This window comes from Paramormyrops kingsleyae, chromosome 19 (genome assembly GCF_048594095.1).
Source record: "Paramormyrops kingsleyae isolate MSU_618 chromosome 19, PKINGS_0.4, whole genome shotgun sequence".
Classification (NCBI taxonomy): Eukaryota; Metazoa; Chordata; class Actinopteri; order Osteoglossiformes; family Mormyridae; genus Paramormyrops; species Paramormyrops kingsleyae.
In genome coordinates this window covers 12923367-12950313 of record NC_132815.1, presented here as the reverse complement: position 1 = coordinate 12950313, position 26947 = coordinate 12923367, and the positions used below count along the sequence as shown (strand labels likewise).

The following is a 26947-nucleotide window of genomic DNA, read 5'->3' as shown; positions in this document are numbered from 1 at the left end:
ATACAGTAGGGAAAACATGGATAAGATGCTGCAGTGACACGCCAGCTTCAGGCTATTGTCCCTCTTGGGAAGGAGAACACAGTGTTACAGTGACATTTTGGGCTTGGCTATGTGCTGAAGTGAATTCTGCTTGAAGATATGCATTCACCATCCCAAGAAGCCAAAGAGGACAGCTGAATGGTAAGATAAAGTCCATGTCTTAAAGAGGTAGAGTAGGGTGGGGCCATGGAGGGACATTGACTTACTGGGGCGACATTTATACCACACAATGAGGTATTTGCTGCTGCTGGGACAGGGGTCCGTCCCGAAAAGACGGCTGTTGACGAAGAACTGGCAGCTCCGTCTGTCCTGGCACTCAGCGAGCATCTTCTACGAGGAAGAGAGAGAGAGTGAGTCCATTAAATTTGAACCAATCAGGCGACAGGAGAAACAGGGTGAAGTCACACTTTGACGATGCTCGGCGACACATGGCAGCCCACAAGTTCTCAGTGAGGGGCACTGTGGCCTCACACCCCCAGAACTCTTGTCCTCAGTGCTCTGTGCGTGCAGAATATACTGTGTGTCTGTCAATCAGTGTCTCCAAATCACCCATCATCAGAGGTTGGTAGTACAGGTCCAGAGAGTAAAAGTCCAGATCAAGATTTTGTTTCAACCAACCAGTTGAGTACTATGTGACTGTGACTATTAATGCTTAACTGGTTGGTTGAAACAAAATCTTGGTCTGGACTTTTACTCCCTGGACCTGAATTACCCACCTCCCCCCATGATGTGTGGACTTGCCCTGTGGCTCTCACTCCTGTCCAGGGTGTATTTCCTGGGTCAGGTTCACTGTGACCTTATAAAAGGTGAACTGTTAACTGGAAATGGATTTGTTTTACAGTTCTGGTGTAAATGGCTGCATTTGCTAATTTGCTACACTGTGGGATTTCACTGTCCTATTTTAAATCTACACATGCTCAAATCCTTGAGATGTGTGTAATTCCCTCTTGCACTGCTGTACAATTGCTTTACTACTGCTCCTGTTTCCATTAATAATTGTGTCAGTTGTATCCAGAGGGATCCATCTATCCGTTTTCTGTAACCGCTTGTCCCAGACTGTAGGGGGAAACCAGAGTGCCCAGAGGAAACCCCACAACAAAATTGGGAGGACATGTAAACTACACACTCATGGAACCACGGCGGAGACCCGAACGCTGGTCCCAGAGGTGTGAGTCAAGAGTGCTAACCACTGTGCCATCCTCCAGCGGGATGGTTCTTGGAAATGGATGTGGCAGAGTCCCTGCCAAGTCAAACAGTCAGACTGAGGAAAACCTCTTCAGGAAACCACAGTGACTCATTATACACCCAAGCGACTATGTCTGGGACTCAGGTGAGCGTTTTTGGCACCTCCATCACCCCAACCGCAGGCTCTGCGAACTGGTGGATAGTTCTGCCCAAGAGCACGAGGCAATATGATGTAAGACGTTGGGGGAGGTGGTTTGTGGGCACACACACACACACACACACACACAATGTATTCGTAGTAGAAGGACAAGCCTCAATGAGATACACTCTTTTCAGGTGGTGTAATTCTTCACAGTTGTATTCCACATATGGATAATTCAGTGCAAAATAATTCGGAAAGGGCACTTACAGCCCTCAGCCTTGATGCCACTAAAACGTCCAGACCTATGTCGGAAGGAAAAGAGCCAGTGGAATACCAGATTAACTGAGCCAAGGCTGAGGTAGAATGAACACACGTAGAGAGCGCCCCCTGCAGGCCAATGCACTTGAAAGTCAAGTGACGGTATGGGCTCTCAGCGCTGTTTTTTGGGCAGGGCCTGCAAGGTCAGCATACCCAAAACAGATCCTCTGTGTAATGTGCAGTCCACCCCCACTCTCTGCCACCACCATCACCCTTAGCAATCCTCGCTTAGTGTCGCACGAGTCATTTGTCATCATGTTGTTCCACTCACTGAACGACAAAGACGAACACTGATGAGCACACGGACTCATGTGAAGTGTACTCCGCGTTCTGCACACCTTTGTGAATGAGGGCCTACAAAGCTGACTGTCATCCATCCATCCCTCTATCCATCTCCGTCAGGGTTGTGTAAATCGCTTTTCACTCCTTACAAATGTTGACACTCGCCCACTAGTCACAACTTGTCTTCGGACTTCTCAAGCATTTTTACCTTAAAGTGAAACACACCCTGACCACACTTGGACCACTGGGATCGCCATGCAACGTTTTTCACGCAGTGGGTGTGACACGGTGTCATTTATTTGGCAACAATGAATCAATAGCAATGTGATCACAACATCAAAAAGGGATGGACATATTTCAAAATGCTGTTAAAGTGTAACTAAAGAGTCTAACATAAACATTCCCAAATATGTAACTTAAATGCCTCCAAAGCAAATATTTGTTGCAAAAATGTTCCACATGATGAAAAAATCCAAAATTTTGTGATATACTGTATGTTTGTTTCGAATGAACCCAAGAAAATTTGTTTCAAATGAACACAAAAGAAAAGACAATGTTAAACTTGATTAATACTTATAATGAATGCTTATAGTAAGAGAATAATGATAACAAAGAAACAAATAGCAATATCAGCAAGATGCTTCAAAAGAATCTGCAAACTGTGATATACTGTAGGTGCCAAATGGTTTAAGTAACAAACACTGGAAAATTGCTGGCTTTTCAGCTGAGGGTCAGTAATGAGGTGTTAGAAGTCCCATTTTACTGGATTTTCCAACTTAACTGGCAACTGGCAGCTTGATTGAAGGGAGGGGTTTGAACGTTTGAAAGGGGGGGCTAAATTGAAGGGGGGGGGGGTTGAAAACAAAACATGGCTGATTGTGTAAGTTTGCGCAGGGGTCTTTTTGGCAAATTGCACACTTTAGAAGAGGCCAGGTTCCTGGCCTTCCGCACAAAGCTGTTTCATGGGGTTTTGCCATAACATCCCTTCTAAAATCATCAGGGTGGGGGGGAGCAAAGGCCCCCTTTTGTCAGCAGGTGCCCATTCAAGCTCCGGTTCTAATTTGCTTCAGAATGCCACCGCTAGGCCATTAAAAGGTCGGACTCACTGAAGCTCTGGGCGTCTTGCTGGGCGGCAGGAGAGGCCTGGTCGAACAGAAACATGTGAGGGGGGGGGGAAGCAAGGGGGTGGGGGGGGGTCTCTCATACTACAAAGGCTGTGCCCTGACAAGAGGCTGCCTTTTGAATTCTCCCCCCCCAACCCCCACAGTCTTCCAGCCCCAGGTATGTAATTCCTCAGGGAGTTCCACGAAAACCGTGCGGCGAATCCCAGCAGACGGAGCGCAGGGACTCCCTGTATGGATGGGAACCTGCTGGCTGCCCGGCCCAGACTCACAGGAAGCCGAGGACCTGGCCACCAACCTGGAGGTCTGCGGCAATCCGGCGACACGGGTCATCCACACAATGGCTTTGTTTTTCTGCCTCATCGCCATGGAGACCGGAAATGTACACACAAATGGCCCAATTCTGTCAGCGTCCCCAAATAGGGGCTCATTGTCTTTGATTTCAGGACTAAATACCAGATAAAAAGACAGATAACTTTCTTTTTAGACGTCAGTGTGTTTATTTGCCCTTGTCTTCCTCCGTATAGACCACTGTGACGGAATGTCAGCATCCAAGACAAAAGGAACCAAAGAATAATTTCAACCATTTAAGAAGGATTGTGGTTTGTTTCATTTCAATTATAATACTCTATATTCTGGCTTTTCATTCCGTTTCAAAAGTTAACATCTAAATCTAAAACTGCAGTTTGCAAGCATGTGAATAGTCTGGAAGGGAGTGCAAATCCATAGCAACTCGTTCACCTTGATCCCAGTGGTGAATACATTTTCAAACTGAATTAGAAGTTGAATCTCTGTAGAAACTTTGCATTCAATGCTCTGAATTCTGAATCTGTAGTTTTAAAGCCCATTACACTGTAAGCCACATTTCATCCGTGTTCCATAACTGCTCATCCAGTATAGAGGCACATGGATACTGGCACCCATCCCAGGAACTGTAAAGTTAAATTTAAAAGTAAATTCATTTTACAAACCCAGTTACTTCCTTCCATTCATCTTCCCATTACTCATCCAGTACAGAGTCAGGAAGCCTAAGGCAGAGGGCCAGCCCATCTTAAGGCACACACACACAGACTCACACATATTATGGGCAAATCAGAGACACTAGTTCTCAAGTGGCATGTGTCTGGACAGTAGTATGAAACCAGAGTTCCCGGGGGAAAATGACCGCACCACAAAGAGAGCATGCAAACTCCACATATGCAGAGTACGGACAGCATTCAAAACCCCCAGCCTTGCAGTTGACAGCTGACAGTGCCACCCAAACTCAATTGCTTTTGGCGCTAAATATCCCTTTAAATGCCAGCAGAATTATTGGCCATCAGGTCTCAGCTGTACAACATGAGAAGAGTCATGAAAATCTGGGAAAAAATGAGATGAAAACTGCAGAGAAAAAGTTAAAGATGTTACTGTATAAACCAGTTTAATCTGGAAATGATCAGACAAAGGGGAATCCAATCCCTGCTGTTGGCTTCTGTTACCTGTGATGACGTGGACACAAAGCAGTGGGCGTCATCTCCTGCCAGGTGGGCGGGGAAATGGACAGAACGGGGCGGGCACTGTGCAGGGGCGGAGCCACTCCTGCCATAGAAGGATGACTGGATGCTGATGGTGGTACGGGGAGGACAGCTGACGGAGAAGTAGTCACCATCGCAGGCCTGCGCCGTGAAGTTCTGCAGTACTTTGGACAGGAAGCCTGCAGGGTGATAACATGGACATGGAGCCCAGGGACATGAGTAATGGTGAGACAGGAAAAAAGGCCTGAAAAGTGAGGCCGGCCAGGATGACTATTAGGGGTGTAACGATACACCAAAGGCACGATTCGGTTCGGTTCACGGTTTTGGAGCCTCGATTCGGTTCGGTTCGGTTCACGGTTTTGGAGCCTCGGTTCGGTTCGGTTTCTGTTTGCTGTGGGGTTAGGGTTGATGTCATCTTAACAGCAATGCTAAGGAACAATAGATTCACTTAATAACAAGAACAACTAAACTTTTTCTTTATTAACTTTGCCATCACATTTTTAGTACAGTCAGGATACCTGAGTAAACAACAAAAATTAAATAAATACCTCCAATATAGACTAGTCAGAAAAAAACAATTCTAATACTAACTTTAGAATATAATATTTAGAACAAAATGTAGAACAAAAGCTCATCATTACTAATACAATTTAATCAAATGTGATAAAATAAAGATGTGTTTAAATTGGTTAAATTAGTTAGAGACAAGTGACGTCAACCTCAACAATGGGCAGCAGGGGGCGTGAGAGTACCGCGGTACGCCACGAGAGTTTCGCGATACGTATCGTGGTTCGTGTATCGCGATATTTCGGTTCGGTTTGTAATATCGTTACACCCCTAATGACTATGTGCTATAAATACCAATATACTGTCTAATGTCTAATGTAGCTGGGGGCCGGTGGTGAAACTTGCCAGCACTTATTAGTGGGATAATGTTGCATTGTTTTTTTTATTCTGTGAAAAATGATAGATCAATCTGCTGGTCAGATTTAATAAGAATCATAGACATGTTGTGGGTCATATAAGTAAAATATTTTTAAAAGGCTGAGTCCCGTTTTGATCGAGATCGATCCCCCTAGTAACTAACAAATAACTTAACAAAACAACTTGTTCATCCTCCATTGTTTTGGGGGGGTGGTATAGTTTCAAATTATGGGAATTTTAACCGACAAGCTTTTTGCTTCTCCCATCCTTTGCATGATGGACACAGTTTTGTTGTGCAGTGTGAAAGCAATACAAGACAGCCCAAGAACAGGGACTAGGTTCAGGAACTGCGGTGGGACAGTGCCCGGTCACCACCTGGTTGGTTCCTGATGGGACGAGCTGGGCAGTCATCAGCAGCCCATTGGAATCCTGCTTCCTGTGAACCCGTAGCCTGTCTTCTGGCTTCCCTCTTTACGCTCTGTCACCTCCCTTCTTAGCCACCCAAATGTTCCCATACATTCACTGTTTTTCACAAGTAAAATTAAGACAAATGATATCTCCGTAGAATGAAAAAAAGAAATCTCCTTTACAGAGTTCTGCCATCTTGCTCGACACATATTGTGATTCATGAAGCAGGACGACAGCCTCTCACCCGGATAAGAGGCAGCCCTGGCTGTAATTGCTGAAACAACCTCAAACCTCTGAAAGATCACCACCCACATCACCGACATAAACTGCGCATGCCGACACCGCCCCGGCAACACTAGCTGGGATTCAGGCCAAAATTCTGCTCTGGCTGAGTGTTCAACAAAACATCTGTATAAAAGACAGGGTACATGTATAAGACTTGTTTTTATAAGCCCTAGGGGTGTAAATGTTCTGGGGGGGGGGGGAAGTCAGGTGAACAGTCCATTCAGTGTCCTGCACCAGTCCAGACGTGTGAAATTTGTTCCCTGAACACACACCCAGTTGTAGCCCCTTCCCAACGATGCCTGTTTTTCTCCCCTGCATTTCCCTTGTGCTGAAGCCGTATCACCTACATTTTGTTTTCATTCCTCTCCATGGAGTTCCGAAACCCAAACAAAGTCCCTGTTCCATCCTGGCACCTCAGTGGCTTGTGGCTCTGTCTTATTTTTAAACCTGAACACCTTAAACAACAAGCGTTCCAATCTCCTTGTGGGCGTTCAGCATGGCACGCAATGTGGTCCGTTTGAATTTCTTGTGATTTGATGAGGGAGAGAGAGACGGGACAGGCGGGGTATCAAGGCAATATTTTTTCAACTCAACAAGGTGGTTCAGAAGAGTATGCCCTGTCAAGATGCTTGGAAAAACATTAAAGGGTCTGTTTGGCCGCATTTGATTAGGATTGTTGTGCTGGTACAAGTCCTGACAAATGACTTAACTCCCTTATATGGACCCGCTCCCCCCATTCAGAAGAATCCTGACTTCTCTGGCGGCTCCACACCTTTGAGGGAAACCTCCGGGAGCTGTCAGCCAGGGGAAGGCAACCATCACGAGGGCATGGCAGGTGCAAAAAATTCCTCCATGTCAAAATAAGAGAAAAAATATGACCAGCCTTTTCCTTTGGCTTTCGGAGTCATTTTTTCCTCTTTCCTTGATAGCTTAGTCACTTCCTGGGATCCAGCACAATTAATTTGCTTATTTAACAGCCTTGCTGTATTATAACAAAATAAAAGACTCTCAGGTGTTGGGATTTTGTGCAAACGGAGATGACCTGAAGGTAAACATCATAGGAGAACTGGTCGGGTCCCGCTTCCGTGAACCGCTGCACAATGGAAGCAGACTTCAGGGCACCTGTAGCGATAACTCAGATGCAAAATGTCACTCGTGGTTTGTTTGTTTTTCTGAAGTTTAAGCGACAGCACTTGCCAACCCCAGACAGGAAGACCACGGGAAGGTGGAGTTAAACAGGGCAAGATATTTTAGTCACACTTGATCATGTTGAAGAGAGAAAATCTTGTCACATGATTAAAGCGAGCCCCTGATAAAGGATGAACCTTTAGTTTAATGTCTGGTGTCCATGCTTCTTGGAGTCTGGACCAGAGAAAATCCTATTTTTACTCAAGATGTCCAAAAGTATCAGCAGACTCCCTGGATCCTTTTACACATATTTAGCAGATGCTCTTGTAGAGAGCAACATACAAACGAAGAAAACTTGGGATCAGAGTGTAGGGTCAGCCATCATCCGGAAGCAAATGAGGTTAAGGGCCAGACGCAGGATTCAAACCCACAACCATCTAGACAAGGGGACAGACCCAAACTCACTGAGCTACACACTGATTTGAGTTGCTCAATTCATTATTTTTATGTTCCCCTTGTTTTTTTGAACAACATGGGAAAGAAGAATAGAGCTTCCTTTTCTTAACCAAGCAAAATTTTTGCCTGGTGGGGCACGGAGAAATAGTTAAATAGTTAATACTAATTCCACAGAGGTCACCCACACAGCTGAAATGCTGGACAAACACTAGAGGTGCCAGGAGTGGAGAAGTTTCTAAACAAATGATAAGATGCTACAACATTTGCTGATAAGAGCCTTTGCTATTGGATGATTAGCACTGTTTGATCTGATAATGAAATGGCCCAGTGTTTCCTCATGGGCAACTGGGGGTCATACATTCATGTCACACATCTAGTTACTTGACAAGGTCCAGATTACTATTGGCGCGTTTCCACTGGCGTACAGGAACCGAGGCGCACCCGAGTCGTACTAGCCAAAGCTGCTTTAGTTTTCAACTGCAGAAGGGTCTGCTCAGTAAAGACGTTGTCATGTTTGGAGAGTGGCAATGATGTAAAACCAAAGAGACACCTATTCACTGTTCACACGGCGTACATCATGATTTACTATGTGCTGATTTCCTAATATTCTAGCACATCTGTGATAATCCCTGTGGTATGCATGCATCAAATGCCAGCGGAATTAGCATTTGATTGTGTAAATTTGCACTACAAATTCATTCCATTTAGCTGTTCTATACTGCTTTTCCATGCAGGAGGTTGGAAATTTTCAAATTCTGAGTTACAGGGAATCAATACATTGCGATGTACAATACTACTAATAAAGAGTATTGTGTAGAATATAACCTTTTTTCTTCAGATAACCCATGTGCGGAACACCAGTAATTTCGACCAATCAGATGGTAGTGATGTAACCGGCTCGGTTTAGTCCCACTTTCCTCCCTGCTAGTTAGCTGGGCCATGTCAGCGTGGGTACAGCTTATGTATGGCTTACATGCTTTAAAATGGAAAACCGTCAGTTTGCGGGACGGCTCGGTTGTTGGTGGCAGTGGAAAAGCTACATATGATGGGTTAGCAAGCAGTCTTCCAGGATTCAAATTTCCAGCTAGTTAGCTGTTTGAACCTACTTTGCTACAAACCAAACTAACTTAACTAACCATAGCAGAACTGTGTAACAGCTTATATTTTGGCAAGTCCACAAATTAGCTAAAAACAGTTAAGTGGTTACTATGTACTACATGAGAACTATTGGGGATAAAATACAATGATGACAAAAATAAATATGAGTATAAATGAATATATATTAATAAAGAACTAAATTATTCAAAGCCCTCTGTCATCCATCAATCTCACACTCCTCTTTATCTAGTTCACAGGTACAGTGACCCTGAAACCTGTCCCAAGAGGCACCAGGCCTGGGGCAATGGACACCCCAGATGGAATGCCAGTCCATTACAGGAATACATTTACACATTCTAGAAAATTATATAGGCAGCAATCCAGGCAAAACTGGATTTTGTTTTTGGACTTCAGGAGGAATCCAGAATTACCAGCAGGAACCCACAGCTCAAACCCACGGCCACTGCAAGTAATCCATATAACAGGAAATAATATTACAAAGATGAACCCCTGATTACACTAACTGTTGCAAGTCAAGGTTAGTAACTGCAGAAAATGGATGGAGGGATGGATGGAATCACAACAGAAGGCATTAATTCAAAATTCTTGTTGTTAGTTGTTTTTTCAACATTGTACAAGTAAAATAAAACACCACCTTGTGGACTATCATGATTGATTTTCAGTGTCAATTTCTTCAACAAGCAATGGCCTTTGACTGTAGAATCATGGTCAAGAGGAACAATTGGTTTTGCCAACTGGTAATATACAGAAAAGTTAATATGGAATAAATGTCGCCCTCTATTGCAGTGTAACAACATGTTTTTTTAACATGTTTGCTGGGACAACAATTTGTCAAAGGTTATTTAGAAAACACAGATGTTTTCAGCATATCTCCTGCTCAATATTACTAAAACACATAAAATATAAATTTAAAACATAATTCTAATAAAATCCATTTTCATGTGATATTTTAAAATAAAGTAATTATTTTTATGAGTACACTTACATGCACTCTAGGTGGATATAATATGTAATATTGCTCATTCTTTTGTTGTTATACCATTTTCAGGAGCATTCAATCTTACCATCTGTAAAAAATAGTACGAATGTCATTCCAAATGACATGAAACGAACATGAATACAAAATGCACATTTATATAAAACTGATGCATGTTTTTAAAAGAGTTGCAAATTGCTCATCTTGCCAAGCCTCATCTGTCACTGACTCTTATACATGACATGCTTACAGGTTTTTGCCACACTTTGACTTCCTCTTTGGCAAAGCCACACACAGACAGGAAAACAACAAACTCAGGCGCCTATGACACGCCTCCTTCAGTCACACTCCAGCGTCTAGGACACGCCCCCTTCAGTTACACTCCGGCGCCTAGGACACACCCCCCTCAGTCACAGACGCGTGCCAGGGCAGGGTCATCCTTCCATCAGGTGAGCCAGACGCACTGCGTAACCATGGCAACCGGGTAGACGGCGGGGAGAATGCAGCCCTGAACAGACAAGCATTCATGTCCTGACCAGCCAGCACGTCCACAGCAGAATTCAAGGTATTTTCACGGTGTAGTGGGGGGTGGGGTGACGAGGGGGTGTAGTTGTGGAGGCGGAGAAATCACTCGCTCATGCTAGTACACCTTAACATCCTAACATCCCTTAACAGCTTTAATATACATTACATGATTATACAATTATAATGTTTGCTATTATTATATAATGTTTGTTATTAATGTATATTACAGCTGTTAAGGGATGTCGGGATGTTAAGGGATATATACATGATGTTTATGAATGTTTTATGAATACTTAATGAATACATTATGAAGGTGTACTGAACATTTTATGAATGCAATATAAAAGCATTATGAAGGAATATATTGTGTTTTAGACCAGCCAGTCTGTGAATGTCCACAATTCGACATCCACCGCAAAGGTCGAAGGTCCGATGGGAAAGCATGACTGTTTAATTTCACCAAATGATCCATGGTCACCGGGAGCCATCCAGAGCAAGGCTCTCTTACAGGAAGCCCTGGAAACTTTGACCAACCCCCCCCCCCCCCTTTTTTTTAGGCAAGGCACATAATTTAACGCAATCACTGTTTTATGCTTCACAGTTTAGGGAAACACCTACATGCTTTTATAAAACTGACAACACAGAAATCTCCTTTCACACCAGTTAATTTAGCCTGGAAGCCTTTTATACTATGTGTGTTTGCATAGAGAGACACGTCCTTCATGGGGCTGAGTGACTGCTGCCAGTCTGCAAGTACAGCAGCTCAGATGCCTTGCATTACGGTTGTGCTCCCAACACAGACACACAATTAGGAGAATCGACTACAGTACATGGTTTACCTCAGAGGAAAAGCATCATTTTGCTGTAGGCTAAGTTTAAAAACACTTGCATTATCTTATAATCTTTTCCACACTTTTTTTTACCTCACAATTGACTGGTTCCTTTCATGTGTTCAATTGACAGCAGTGCCTTGTAATTAATTTAATTTACCATAAGGGGCTTTATTTGATGATTGACTTTACTGTCTTCTATACCCAGTACAACATCTGTGCCTTAGGCTCGTCTATACCTAGCACTACATCTCACCAATGTGAAGGTGACAAGCACACGCCCAAAGACAGACACAAACTCACAGTGCTAATGCTAAAATTGCCCAACCAAGGTAAATTTAAAAAAAAAAAAAAAAAAAGATCTTAAAGTATGACGAGGCTGGACTTTATCGGACTTGGCAGTATCTGCAGGGAGAAGGAAACAAGATGATCTAAAAAAATTACAACAATAAAAACACACGCTTGCACGTTTTTCAGACGCAGTTTTACGATACAGTTCTTATGCACTTTGCATATACCGTGGAAAACGGATCGTACCGGCGGGAAGCCGAGGTCTAGCCTTACCAGGGCCGGCGCCGGGTTGCCGCAGTTAAGACATCACCGACGTGCTGAAAACTAACAACTGTGAAAATAACATCGAGCGTGGATTACCAAATAACAACACGTGACCCACCCAAAATGCTAGACGGCTAATTTCTCTTCATGTTTAAAGTAAAATTTTATGGGCAGAATGACAAATCATCAGCAGACACAAAGACAATTATTCAAGTATTTACTTTGGCACAGTAAAGTCTGGTATATTTAAAAGGCATATTAAAAAAAAATATCGAAATTAACACACCCACGAGGGCGACGCTCCATTAACAACACAAAACCTTGCAATGAAAGAGGGTATATTGAAAAGCATGAGCAGGTTTGCCTGACCACAACTGAGACTGAGTATGGGGCAGGGCTGCCAACTTCGGTCAACTGGCTGAAGTGAGATTTTCAATTCAAGACTAGTCTGTACACACATACACACCCAGCTACATGTACTGTATGTAACAGTTTTATCACCTTGTAAAAAGTATCGCGAACTACCGCAATACTTTTGATGTAGCTAATTTTAGGTTTATAATGGAATAATATAGATTTGCCCTAAGATGTCTTGCATGAGTGTGAGAGTCTGAAATCGTGAGTTTCACGCCAGATGTGTGAGACTTGGCAACCCTGCATGGGCTGAATGAGATGGGACAGACACCTAGAGTTATATCGCCTTGTACAGTAAATACCTCTGTCTCTGTACAAAGACAGAGCAGAATATTCTATTTTTTTGTATGAGCCAGATAAATTATCAAAGGTTACTGTGATACTCAGCATGCAGGTGTCACAACTAAACAGCTATTAGCTACTAGCCTAAATCAAATCAAATCAAAGTTTATTTATAAAGCACTTTTAAAAAACGATGGTTGACCAAAGTGCTGTACAGATTCACATCATTAAAAACAAGAGCGTGGGGGAGGGGGGGAGGGCAATCTTATCCACAAAGGGCTGGTGTGTATGCAGGTTTTTAGGATAACCTTAAGGTCAGCTGTTTAAACCCAGGTGTGAGGACTCTTCACCCAATCTGATTGCCCACCCCTGGTCAAAACCTTTTCAATTATACATCCGTTCCTTCTTCTAGCTACTTATCCTGGTCGGGTTCACAGAAGGGCAGAGGGTCTAAACCAGGTAGAATAGGGGACAATGCTGGAGCACCTCCTGGATGGAATGATAGTCCACTGAAGAACCAGTGTTGGGGAACTTACTCACAAAAATAATCCGTTACGAACAGACGTGGAAAGTTCAGGTCCAGAGAATACAAATCTACACCAATGTTTTGTTTCAACCAACCAGTTGAGTATAAAGAGTCACAGTCACACAATACTCAACTGTTTGGTTGAAACAAAACCTTAGTCTAGATTTGTACTCTCTGGACCTGAACTTTTCACCTCTATCTGTGATGGATTACTGTGAGTAACTTCCCCAACACTGTGAAGGACAGATACATGGACACGCTCACACTAAATGTCTTTGGTCAGTGGGGGGGAAATCAGAGTACCTGGAAAACAGAAGTGTGGCACAGGAAGAACATGCAAACTCAACATTAACACAAAGGAGGTGGGATCTGAACCCTCAGCCCTGGAGGTGTGACCTTCTGTGCCACTCTAAATTCCAACTTAAATGGGTAAGTCTAAATTTCAGCTCTTGAACACATGTCAGAAAACACACCCAAAGTTCTTTCCACCTGTGCTCAGCTGCCAAGCCCGCCTCTGTGTGTTTGCATGTTCTACCCTGCATCACAAGGCTATCCTGCAGCTCCATGCTCACCGCACACCTGTACTGCAGTGTTTCCCAATCCGGTCCTCGGGGATCCACCGCCAGTCCCTGTTTTTTCTCCCGCCGAGCTCCCTGCCAGACAGTGCCAGAGGACCGGACTGGGAAAGACTGCTGTCCTGCATAAGCAGCTATAGCAGATGGATGGATGAGCACATCCTCCTTTGAACTTCAAACTATTGATAAGGAAATCAGAGAGGTTTTCACACTCAGTGTCGTTAACTGCTCCTGTCCGGGGAAGGTGTCAGTGCTAGAGTATTCCTTGAGAGGAGAGAGCTCAGTGGCGCTCAGCAAACAGACCTCAGCGTGACCACATGGTCAGATCGCACAGCTCTGCGCTATCCAGTGTTTTTCCTCAGAAGCAAGTCAGTCCGCGGACAGAACGTCCAAGTTTAAAAGAGTAAATGATGGATCTCAAAATAGACATGAGAAAATCTCATGAGAATTCCCCCAAAAATGGAGCCCACACCCTGGAATTACACTATTCAGGGGAATAACTGGGCACATAGTGGAGCAGAGACGGGAAAATGGCTACAGCTTGTTTATTCATCCATAACAGTTCATCAAAGCAAATGCCGACTAAATATAGCTGAATCAAGACATTTGCCTTAAAAATATATGCAGCTTAAAGGATGTGGTTTGCGTTACAGGCCCATAATAGGTTTAAGGCTGCATAGTCATTTAGTTTACAATTTTCTTCACAACTCCCACAAATTTGGCATTAAATGTAGCATTCGACCCCCCCCAGTCAAGTATGCCTACCAAATAGAAATGATTCAGTGTGCAGGTGTGGTTAGGCAATACATCTGGAATAAGATGATGACCTGTATTTCATCTCTCTCTTAGGGATGGGTCAGCCTGTGTCGTTGCATGGGTCACATGACCCGAGAATCAGAGGTGACCAATCAAGAGGAAGACACAGGCAGAACATTACAAGCTGCATGACACATATGCATGTTAATGGCATCCAGTGACCAGTAAACATTGATTCTTCTTAATGCTTGTGCAGTTTGTAATAGTTATTTAAGGGCTACACACCCAATGACCTTGGATGGGTTTTATAACCCTTGGAAAGAAATTAAATGTTTTTATCATTAAAAATCTCAACCTAACCCTACATTCCCAATTCTGGTCTCTAATTGCTCCTAAAGCTGATGTGCTAAAAGATATTCTAAATTCAAGACTGCTAACATCACTCAACTACATATCTCATAATGTATGCTGAGGGATTCCACCATTGGGCCCCTGAGCAAGGCTCTTAACCCCCAACTGCTCCGGGGGGGTCTAATTCTGCTTTCTCAAAAAATGTATGTTGCTTAGGATACATTGTGTAGTAAATGAATAAAATGCAAGATGGAGTAATGCTATAGTCTACTGGCATGCCAATTTCCATTGCTTTGATGACCAGGACTCTGTGCCTTATAGACCGACCACGTCCTAGAAGTTGTGCGGCTGTGTACGATGGAGTAAAGGGGCAGCATGGTGGGAAGAGTAGAGACGTTAGCGATGTTGGCATCGTCTAAGCTGCATAGCATCCAAAGTCACAGAGAAGTGACTAAATCCATGACATCACAAGCAGGTCAAATATAACACCCTCAACAAGCAATTTTGCACCAAAGGGCCAAAGGCTCTTTGAAAGCGAGACACCTGAAGCTCTGCCAGACATGCAGATTCTGGGGATCGAAAGGAGAATGAAGAAATGTGGGAGCAACCATCCCTGCAAGCGTGATCTGCACCACGGATGGATGTGTGTGTGTCGGGGGGGGGGTCATGATTTTGGAGCCCTATCAACTTCCTGCTTGGCCCACTTGGTCACCTGACATACACACATGAAAAAAGAGGCTTACCCTGACCTTAAGCAAAACTGGACAGCCTCAGTCTGAAAGATAAAGGGTTTTTTATTTATTATCCTGAAATTCAAATAGCTGAGATCTCACACAATTGAGCAGAACAATAACTACATAGGTTGTTACCTGCTGAGCGCTATGAAGGTCTCTCTTAAAGCTTTTATTTTCTGAGAACAAAAACAGTAAGAATTTGAGGTTTGAATGTTGTGATTTATTGACTGCCCTATAAATGCATGACAAATAATCGATGTACTGCCCCGGTACATAAAAATACACAATTAACCATCTGAGGTTGACCTTGAAAAAAGTCATATATTAGATTTTTCTCCCCGCAGTAAATTGGCTGTCATACACAAAATTAACCTATATTCGGTGAACAATTTAATTTGTACCATATTTAACGCAAAATTGCTTAACCGTCTTAGTGCTTAGCTTTTTTTCTTCAATAAGTGCTAAAATGCTGTCATTGATTTCTACAATATCCACCTCTGATGCAACACTGTTTTCATCAAACTCTACATTCTCATCATTACTGTAATCATTTTCAGTCCAGTCTGATATTAATTTAGCAGCATTTTCAGCAGATTACCTTTGAGACATTTTACACACAGATGATCTACAAAAATGTATGTAACAGTATGCGATGGTTACCAATGGTATGTCAGTCAAATGACCATGTATCAAAAAATATGTATAATATGAAACTATGCTAAAATCATCTAGGAACAGATGCACCAAAGAGTATAGCATAGATCCAAGGCTGTAAAACGCTGCAGTACAAATACTGGCAGTGAGGTAAAAAAAAAATCAGAACCTGTTAGCTTCTAAAGGTTAATTCTGTGTTTTAAAGTCCTGAAGCTATAGGAATTTCAAGGAAGGACTGGCAGACATTTTCAAGTGAGACAGAATTAGCAATCACTACTGCGCTTGTAGATTTTAAAGAGGTTTTGCTAAAGAATGTGACCCTAAACAGACTGGTCTAAACCAGTCCCCACAGTGGGATTAGGAGCTTGCGACGTATAGGCTTTTCTGGACTGCACCCAGAATGAAGACGAAGACTTTTGTTGGGTTGTCACATTCAACGTTGGCGAGGTGGATTTTTGAAAATGATGACTCCTTCAATATCATTCATTTTGTTAGATGGCGAGTGTATCTTCACTGCGCAAATTACACTTCATCCACATATTTGTTTTTTTTGCTCTGAGAGTTTTTGGAGGGGCGGGTGGGGGAAGGGGGCAGTGATCCTGCTGCCTTTGAGATACTATCCCACACCCTTAACCGCTACACCCAAACCCAGCTGTGGACATCACCCGCTCCGGCAGGTTCTACCTGTGACTGGCAACAGCTCTTATGTGCCATGTGACCTTGCCCTAAAATTTATAAAATAGGATGGGGGGGGTTTTCAACTACTACGCAAACTGCCTTACCCACAACACATACATGCATGGGATCCAAGGCCCCACCCAACACCCCCTCCTTCCTCGTCCCTCATAATGTCTGATAATTACAGTTAGCAGCTGAATGGGCGTTAATGTACCAAATCCCCCTGACAAAACAGATGGACGAGTCAGATTCCTCTCTGTCAGCATCATAACATTTGTAATTTTATGCCCTGCTATATGATGTCAGCTCTTTATAAGTAACTCAGACATGTCTTACTATGTGAGATGAGATGTGCAGCCATCTAGCCACTCAGACAATGTTGGCTACAGCAGCCCCGCTTTTAAGGGGCAGCATGCATCAACACATCAAGACTGAAAACAAGTACTCTGTGATGTCATTACGAATGTGTTTTTGTGTTGCCAGGATACCGTCAGACCATATAGATACATGAGTTTTTTTTTTTTTTTAATCTTGCTCTCTGTACATTCGGTGCTTATATTATCAATATATGAATATAAATAATATTGAACCGAGAAAATACTAAATGCATTACCAAAACAAAAGGCAATTAGAAACATTACTTCGCTATGGTACTTTAGCTGACTTTTTTAACTGTCATATTGTGTTGTTTGCTTTGTACAAACTTGATGACAGTTGCCCATAAGTGTGGGTGGCCCAGGGCAATCGTTCATTTGTACTTCATTACGCTGAGAAAGCACTCGATTGTGGAGCATATTGAAAAAAATCAGCTGAAACTCTTCCAGGCTGAGGAAGAAACAGCGATCCAGTAAACTGACATAAAAAGGGTACAGCCCAGGTCCCCAGGTCCCCAAAGAACAAACAGCATTAATGTGTATTAATGGTATAAAAATGTCACTCAGAGTCCATTTCTGTAGCTGTAAAGGTACATTTACCTGCAGCTAGGGCAGAGTTGACAGACCCTTGAGGGTACATCCCTAGTGACAAGTGGTTGTACCCTCAGAGGTACATGCTGGTGCTTTTTTTTTTCTGACAGTTTTTTAGATCTGTCAAGGAGACAAGGGGAAATGACAGCAGGGTGAAACCTGGGTGACTTCACACTGGGGGGGATTTCCAAAAACCTGACACCCCCCTACACCCCCCTTACTTTTTCTCCTCACTGTGTTTAAAAATAGAGTCCTATCAATATTCAGCTAAAGACAAAACAGCAACTAAATCCATCGGCTTACGGTCTCAGAATCTGTCAAATTATGAGCCAGAATTACAGAAACTTCCATTCATGGCTTATATACCATTTACCGTCATGATTACATCATGGTGGCGGTGATGGATTAGACACTTTGAGGAACACAGACAATGGTCCACAAATCGTTCAGGCATCTTCTGTGGCCTCCAAAGCAAACTCTGCTTTCGACGCCTTGGCTCTACCCCCTGCCCAGCCTCGCAAGGTTGCTTGTGGCTGCGACCCCGAGGGTCGGCCCTTGTGTGGGGAACCAGACGATGGTGACTCTGGGTCTGGCTCTCGTTCACATGGGACACGAGGGAGTCCTGGCACCAGAGCCAAGACGGCCCCAGCCACCCCCATGCGGAGAGGTCGTCTGGGGGGGCCGTGAGTCATTTTAATAGCTGCTTTTACGGCCTGTGAAATTCAGCTATGGGGGGGGGGGGGGACAGTCATTCCGCTCCAGCCATCAATAGACAGATGTGTGTGGGGGTGGGGGCAGAGATAAATGTCTACACATTTTCACGCTGATCTTCCTCATTGGTTGTTCACCTGAAGGAATGATCTCAGAGAAGTGAGAACTGAGGCCCCCATTCTTTTTCCTGACATTAACAGTCCCCCTACCACATAAACAACCTCAGGGATGCTGGATAGTGAAGAACAAAACTACAGCTGAACGGTGTGTAGGAGTCTACAGATGCGGCTACAGATACAAATGATTGTCTTGATTGTACTTGAAGCATTGTGTGTCGTTCCTGCTTTCATCTGTAGAAGTTCTGCAGTTCTGCGGTGTAGATTTCATTCTGGTGGATTCGAGATGCCATCTCATTGTTCATGGCTTCACCCACCCAACTCTGATCTTTCAGAAAGCTGAAAGGCCGGTCTGTTATTGTGCTTAATAATACAGGACCGTCCGTCCTCATCTCCATGGCTCATTGGTCGAGTGGCTCCCGCCTTAAATGCTCTGGTGAGCCCCCTGAAGATAACGTCGCCCTGGCATTAGGCCGCGGGGATTAAATTCCGTCCAAGGCGCTGACCTTTGCATGAAAGCCCACACCAACAGAACCCCATGCATTTCGAGGAATTTTTGACGTCTATTGCGTCCTTTGGCGTGAGCTAAGGAGAGATCTTTTGGAAAGGTAGGGATTGAGGAGAGACCCAGGGTTGGTTTCAGCAAGCTTACCCACTGGGCACATTCTGACATACCGGGCTCTATTCAAGCAAACAAAGGCTGGCTTTTCAAAATAATAAACCTCAGTGCTATTAAGAGACGAGGCACGGCATGGTGATTCATTCATTGGAGCGTAAAAGCATGTAATAAACACAATGACCGTCTTTAGAAAGGCCACACTAATTAATCTGAATTTTCAGTGTTTGTCCCATTGGGGACCTGGTGTGATATATAGAGGCAAGCAAGGTGGCGATCATTCTAGAAAGGTCCGTGCCGTAATGTAATGCCAGTTTCTGTGAGCTGCGAATAATGTGCCTTTGTTTTAATGTGCTCCCATGCAAAGATCCAGCATGCCCTAACACCCCCCCCCCCCCCCCCCCCCCACACACACACACACACACACACATACACACTCTCTCTCTCTCTCGCCCTTTGCGGGAGTTACTGAGCCACAACTATATTAAAAACGGGGGACTGCAAAATATCCACTGGCATAACGACACAGAAGTTTGACAAAAAAAAAAGTTACAATCTAAAGAAGCACAGAACACGGCTGATGAGCCAAAGGCAGAAAACCCTTTGAGCGATTCTCCACAGAGGGAAGTTCTCGCTGAATGGATAAACCAATAGCCGCACGTAAGAGGGGAGGACTGCAGCAGGTAATTACAGACCGACCCCCCCGTCACTGAGACTGATCCAGGCTGGAACAGAAGCCGAAAAAGAGTGACATCTGGCCTCTATGTCCCAGTTATTACTGCCCTCTGCCAACCTGCAGGAGCATGAGAAAGTAAAGGGCATAGTTTTAAGGAAAATGACTCATTCCTTGCATCCACGTTTACTTTTCTGGTACAGGGAGTGTTGTGGTAAAGCCGGCGCTGAGAATTGAGAATGTGCACGTCACAGAAACCAGGTTTGGGACAGGATGCCAAGAGAGGTCACAGTTTTGAGGGAAATCTAAATAAACTGCCCAGATGAGGAACCATAGATTTGATTTCATTTTTGACTTCAGGTCATGTTTGACAAACACAAAAGTCAGACTGGCAATTGATCCTTTGCTCCTAAGACTAATTGCAAACTTACAAAAAAACAAAGCAGAAGTAAAACCATTTTTGTTTTGGCGCGAGCAAATCTAGTGAGTATGGCCAATTTGGTGGAGAAGGATGGATCTATTGTATGTCGCTTTAGATAAAAGCATCTGTTACATAAATAAATGTAAATGTATGACATTTCACCAGACCTGAATACCAATGACAGAATCAACACAGTTACCCTTGAATGTCACATGTGACTTGTAAGGAAACTTCTCCAAGGTGGTCTTCTCGTTTTATGATGTTTACGTTGGCAATCTCCACTTTCACGTTCACGCGTCTGCAGTTCTCAGCAAGTCCGTGTGTTTCTGAAATAAGGTGTTACAAGCTGCACGCCCCGACAGGGTGCTCTGTGGTGCCGGCGTCCCGTTTGTTTGTCCTTCAGGTTTTACTGTTTAATCAAAGGTTGGAAGCAGCAGCCAAGCTGCATAACGTAATAATCACCAGCTCAGCTCGCCCTCCTCTGCTCAAGAGCCTGTAAAACCCAGCACTCTGACCAAGCAGTTGCATAACACAGATGTCTGCCTGACTGAACATTAACCCACACATGTCCGATTCATTCCATAATTATTTTACATGCTCAGTCCACAAAAGTGCTGTAAGAACCACAGCCATCCATTGGTAGAATTTCTCAGACTTCTTGATGTTAATCAATCCATTCATCCATCCATCCATCCATCCATCTTCCATAACCTGCTTGTCCAGTACAGGGTTCTGGTGATCCTGAAGCCAATCCCAGCAAGCACAGGACACGGGACGGGGGACAGCATAAACGCAACGCCAGTATTTATCATACCCTACTCAAAATTTACTTGCAGGTTTAAGATGGTGATGGCCATTCCATATGACTGACTATGTCTGTTTCATCCTGGGTTAAGCTGAATTTTCCAGCCCAAAAACTTTTCTGAGGACGCAGATGTGCAGAAGTATCCTGCTATGCATTTTTTTGACAATCAAAACCGAATGTTCAGTCTTCATATTTATCAACTTCGTATCACTCATCGAAATGTCTGTTATCTAACGTCAAATAAAAAAGCATAGGACAGATATGTAACCAAAGAGATGGTCTTCCAGTTAATTGTCTCATAGTTCCACGTTCCCGGACACTGTAAGCAGTTACCAACACTGTACATCCCTTTACTGTAATATTCCTTTATGTCCAGTGATTTTGAAAGGCGGACAAACATCTGCTACCCTCCACTGCAGAACAGGGACACGAGATCACTTTCAGATGTGATCTCTTGGGACTTCCCGCACCAGTGTATTGTGCTATACGCTGTCCTCACAAAGCTCAGGGGACAGTCTGAGAAGGACACCCCATCTGTCTGTGAATCACGCAGCTGCCAGTGCAGACAGCCCCAGTGTTTCACACTCCCCTGAGAGAGACTCCTGCCTCCGTGCGTCGCTCCCATCAAGGGCTTGGTGTGTGCAGGCGGACAGGGCAGAAGGGGAGGCATGGCTGTTCAAGGCCGCCGAAAGGCCCATCATCAGAAGGATGTCAGTTCGAATCCCATGGTTGGCAGAATCACTTCACCGTTGGGCCCTTGAGCAAGGCCCCTAACCCTCAGCTGCTCCCGGGACTGGCAGACCCCACTTCCTGAATTGTTTGTCAATTTGGAATAAAATGTCTGAAAGATAAACCAATTAAATGCAATCAACCTAAACTGTTGCTTTTTCAGTAAAAGAAAAAAATTACGCAGTGATCCGGAGAAGATGAGGCAAAAAAAATAAAAACCCTGCGATTTTCTATGGCTTCACTGAATGTGAAAAATGGCAGCAATGCGACGTATTAGACAAAACAATGCGGTAGGGCTTACCTGGCACGCTGACACAGGAAACGCTAATCTGGGGGCCTAAGCAGGACCTGAGGGGGTGTTCAGAAACACAGGGGCCAGCGTGTAGAGGGGGGGGGGGGGGCGGCTGAGTAGCCTCTGCTTGCTCAGTGTCAGTCAGGAAATGAAGGAGACAGAGGGGTCGCGGTCTCGGATCTCGGGGAAACACCCTCGGCTCAGCTCAGTCCTTTGGGATGAAACCCAAAACTGGCGTCCACTCGGGGGACAAGGAGGAGGGGGTGGGAAGGGGGTGGGAGTGACACAGAAACGGAGAAGGTGATGAGCTAACCCCAGTGACCCGGTCAGACCCCAGCGGGGGTGGGTTTCCCGCGTCCCGCCGCTTCGGGGATCCTGGTCAGACATGCCCATGCCATGGATCAGCAAGGGTGGGTCACACTATGAGCTACGGGTCAATTATACACTAAGGAAGGAGAGCTGCAACTGCCCCAGGGATGGGGGCAAGAGATCCTAGGTCCGGGTGCAGCCGAAAGCTGCAGAAAATGCCTTTCATAGTCTCCAGCAACATCAAAAATTTTACTTCAGGCTTTTAAAGAAAAGACACAGGGGCACTGACTCTTAAACGTCTTATAAGAAATATCGTTAAAAGGGATTCAGTTTACGAGATTCCAGCCCCACTCTCACACAGGTGGCTCCCTTTAGCGTGACACAAACGGCAGTTAAAAAACGTCGGGGTTTAGCGCTTGTTTTGTCTTACTTTGAATCACAGCTGTCCTTAGTTACCATGACAAGAGAAGCCAAATGGAATGGATGCAGGTTGCTTTATGTTAGCAACCGAATGCGAATTACAATGGCGCATCACTGCCTCACCGCCAGTGCAGTCGCATTTGACCTCAGCTCACTGCCACACACTGGAAAAAGGTGTTTTTAAATGTATTTCAGCAAGCAGACTCAGTAGAGACAAGAAGGTGTAAGAATATGGAAATCTCACTAAGGGCTGCCTGGCCATAGCAACGCATGGCTAGCGCTTACCATCGCTGCGGGATAATTGCGCTCTACGCCACAAATTGCGCGGCCCAGACACGAAACACAGCTGACGCCCGCCGAAACCTCAGAGGAGGTCGCCCAGCAAGCTGTAAATGAGCCAATTAACAGCCATGCCCCTGGATTTGGAGACTGGAAAAGTGGGAATGGCGTGATGTTTACTGTCTGCGTTGCAAGTGCAGATTCACTGGGACATAATGGTTAGCGGGAGCTCCAGTTCAACGTGCTGCATGTCATTCCAAAGAAAGGCAGGATAACCCACGACATATTCTGAATGGATAGACAGGTCTACAGGGTAAAATACAGGAGTTCAGTAAGTGTTTCACAACGGACAAGTGGGTACAGAAAGATGACAGGGTGTAACAAAAGTTTGAAAAACATTCCGAAAAACAATATTACACAAACATGAAACTAATATAATCTTGATTTTAGTTTATAATTCATTTTAGAATCAGAACTAGTGAAATCCACTGACAGCATATGTCATTTTTATGATAGATTTAAGGAGGATCAAACCATTTTTGCTTTTGAGGTACATGAGGGGGACAAGGGAGGGCGGGGGAGCAGAAACCTGATAGAGAAATAGAACTTATCGTGTAAGTTATTTATTTCTATAGTAACAGAAAGTATTAAAATTAGAAACCAAAATCAAATCATTTCTGAGGCCTTTGGAGGGCCCCCCCCCATCCAGGCAGGGCCCTGGTCAGCCATGTCTGCCATTACCCGCGGACTGAAGCCCCCATGTGCACGACTCTTGTTTTTCCTGCCTTTTTTGACCAGATGACCGCTCTCTCATTACGCTGCACCACACAGCCAGAGGCTATAATCATTAAGCCCTCACCAATAACCACGGCGTGAAAGTACAGCCCTTCAATTTAACGTCCCCCTTGTAATTATGCCCCCTTGGCTCTGAGACCTAACTGACGGTAAATGGAAGACTTTGCTTAATTACTCTTGACGTTAATCAGTTTACAAAGCTTCCAACAAGACTGGTCGTCAAACGCACCAGCCCAGCTGAAATAATGAGCTGCCACGTGAGTATAACTCATGCTAGAAGGGCAGCCTTACCTGTACGGACCAGTAAACCATGCTATAAACCCATCTCAGCAGAGATGCTGGGATATCTGATATCTGCAAGGCGGACATGAAGAGCTCCCCCCCCCCCCCAACACACACACACAAACACCCCCCCAGAGCCACTTCCAGAGGGATATACTTCACGCCGCCTTGGCCAGGTTCAGCCAGCTCCTAAAGCAGCTGGAAGTGGAATTTGGGGTAGAGACCCACCCAGATTCTACAAGGCCCTGCCTGGCAACTGCTTCATTTGCGAGGTTCTCTATCCCAAGCTCTGAATCACCACTGGTGGCGATTTTGAGGAAAAGGGTCCACAGACGCACTCTTTGTGCCTGTACTGTAGGTAACACGTGTGGCCAGCAACAACCCTAACCACACCTTTAAAGGACAGACATATCCCTGCTGGGGGTGGGGGGGTGGGGGCCGCAGTCTCACTCTAACAGTTCTCCTGCATTTTGTTCCATGTTTCATCTTAATGTTGCGTTTGTCGTCACTGTCCGTTTTCTGGAAGATCCCTCACGTCATAGTAAAGGACAGAGACTGACGCTCTTTTATATTTCTCTGTCGATGAGCTCTGTTTCCGTGGCTGTTTACAGCAAACTTGTCAGACCTTCAGTCCTTAGTCAACTCGCCATGAGAAGAAAAAAATTCTGAATGAACCTTATTCAGTACCGGGCTCAGGAGGGGGGGGGGGGGGGGGGAGGAGACGTGGGTAACTGACTGTAAATTTATCTTTCAACAAAAAGACAAAATAATATACAAAGCTGGCTGATTAGAAAATACATCCATTACTGTGTCCTGTGTTGTCTTCAAATGGTAAGGTGAAGTATTTTGGAAAATACTTATTCAGCATTTAGGGGATGTTTAATTCAAAAATTTTAACTTTTAATAACAATTTAGGAATGTAATATGTAATATTATGGTGGTGCCTTTGTAATTATAATAAAATTTGATTACACCTTCTTTTCTCGGCAGCTTTGCGAACTTGAAAGCGATTTGAAAATGAAACCATTCAAACGATAAGGTAATTGCAGTCATGCCACCTTAAAATTTGATTTAAATATAGGCATATCATAATACCGTCAATTAAAATGCATTATGTATTATTGATCTTGTTCTTGTTGCAGCATTCCGGATTACCCATGAAAACTATAAATATCACCTCTAATTTAAAAAAGGTTCTCGTGTACTCGACACATGTAGCGATTAACACACGTGTTTAACACCTTCGACGAGAGCCGAATTTGTCTGCCATTTCCGACCATTAGAGAAGTCATTACGGGCTAATGCAAGTCAGCACTACAGATTATAGGTTGCATTTAACTGCGTTTGCCAGATGGCCTTCTCTAGGAAGAATTAAATTAATCTTAAAAGCTGCAGGATGTCTTTTTCTGAACACCTATTTAACTCAGGTTTTCTACACACTGGAGTCATACGAAAGTATGTTATACATTTAGGAAGATATTCCATATATAAATGGAATAAAATGAAACAGCAGTAATCAACGTTTATTTGCGATAAATGCATTACATGCGATAATTTATACATCCGTGGTCAATTTAGTAACAAATCACTAGTGGCCAAAATTGTGGTTTTAGAGACTGCAGAACTTTATTCAGCTCCAGTTACTTAATCGTCCTATGTTTGATTTTACAAATATCATACTTTGGACGACTAAATGAGTAACTGGAGCAACTGTTGAATAAAGTTCTGCAATCTCTAAAAAGTGGAAGTGTTTCTACAATTTTGGGCACTAGGCTATATCTGTATATCAGCTTGAATCCAAAAAGGACATTCTATATAGCTTAACTCTTCCTCATTGTCTGTTACGTGTTTTTTAAGACAGTATGGCCTCGCACCGATCTAATCATTTACATATCTTTGGTGATTATATAGTTTGAGATTTATACTGTATGAGGTACCTACTTAAAGTACTGTTAGCGCATACATGCAGGCACTACAGGAAAAAAAACCTACCACACGTGTAGTGCGATGTGCAACAATTACACACATAAATAACTTAAGTGGGTCTTGTCAATACTCATTAATAATGTACACATCGATTAACGCCACTTTTGTGTTAGACAACAAAAACCCTACATTTACCGATCTATTCTGCAACGCAGGGTACACATCACACTCCTTAAATATTGTGCAACAATTCAAGAGGTGCGCATTTGCGGTATGCCAGATGAGGAGTTGGTGAGGGTAAAATAAATGTGAAAAATAACAAAGAATTAACAGAGATGTTGCAATAAAATAGAATAGGCATGCGATCTAACCTGAAAACTCAGCGGAACCTTTGGTGAAGTTGCAGAAGACGGTCAAGCACGTTATTCCCAACACAAGTGCATAATTTACAGCCGAGAAAGTCACATCTGGGAATAACATCCTTGAAACTACGACGGGCTCCGTGTTTCTGCTGCGGTCTCGGCTGTTTGGAGTAAATCAGGGTCTTGACTGCAAGGTGTAGACACTCGGTCCCATCGTTCATGGATCCGGTCACTTGACCATAGTGAGCAAGTGAGTAGCACGGCGCAGCTCGCATGCGATCTCGGCAACGGTGGGGGGGCTGGGGAGGGAGTGCTTCCGCGTGGCCTCAAAGCCCAAGCGCTTTGAAACGGTTCTTGCTCCCAAAATCGAAACACTTTCAACACCTCAGCACAAGCATGCCATCTAGACGTGTGCTGAAATGCGGGCGAGAAACAACCCACCTCTACACCGTAGCTGCGGAATCCTTAA

At 44.1% G+C, this 26947-nt stretch overlaps 1 protein-coding gene across 2 annotated transcripts in view; it reads right to left on the bottom strand.

The window, feature by feature from the left end:
* LOC111841247 (protein eva-1 homolog C) overlaps positions 1 to 26711 on the bottom strand; it is a 62011-nt gene extending 35300 nt beyond the window's left edge. Inside the window, exons 1-3 of one of the 2 annotated variants that reach the window (XM_072702819.1) lie at positions 26488 to 26711; positions 4566 to 4780; positions 246 to 369 (exon numbers count right to left, since the gene is read on the bottom strand). In XM_072702819.1, coding sequence (XP_072558920.1) covers positions 246 to 369; positions 4566 to 4780; positions 26488 to 26596 — 448 coding nt within the window. In that variant the 5' untranslated portion in view covers positions 26597 to 26711. The remainder of the gene's footprint in view (positions 1 to 245; positions 370 to 4565; positions 4781 to 26487) is intronic. The other variant, XM_072702820.1, reaches the window with a different exon arrangement.
* Between the last annotated feature and the right edge of the window lie 236 nt (positions 26712 to 26947).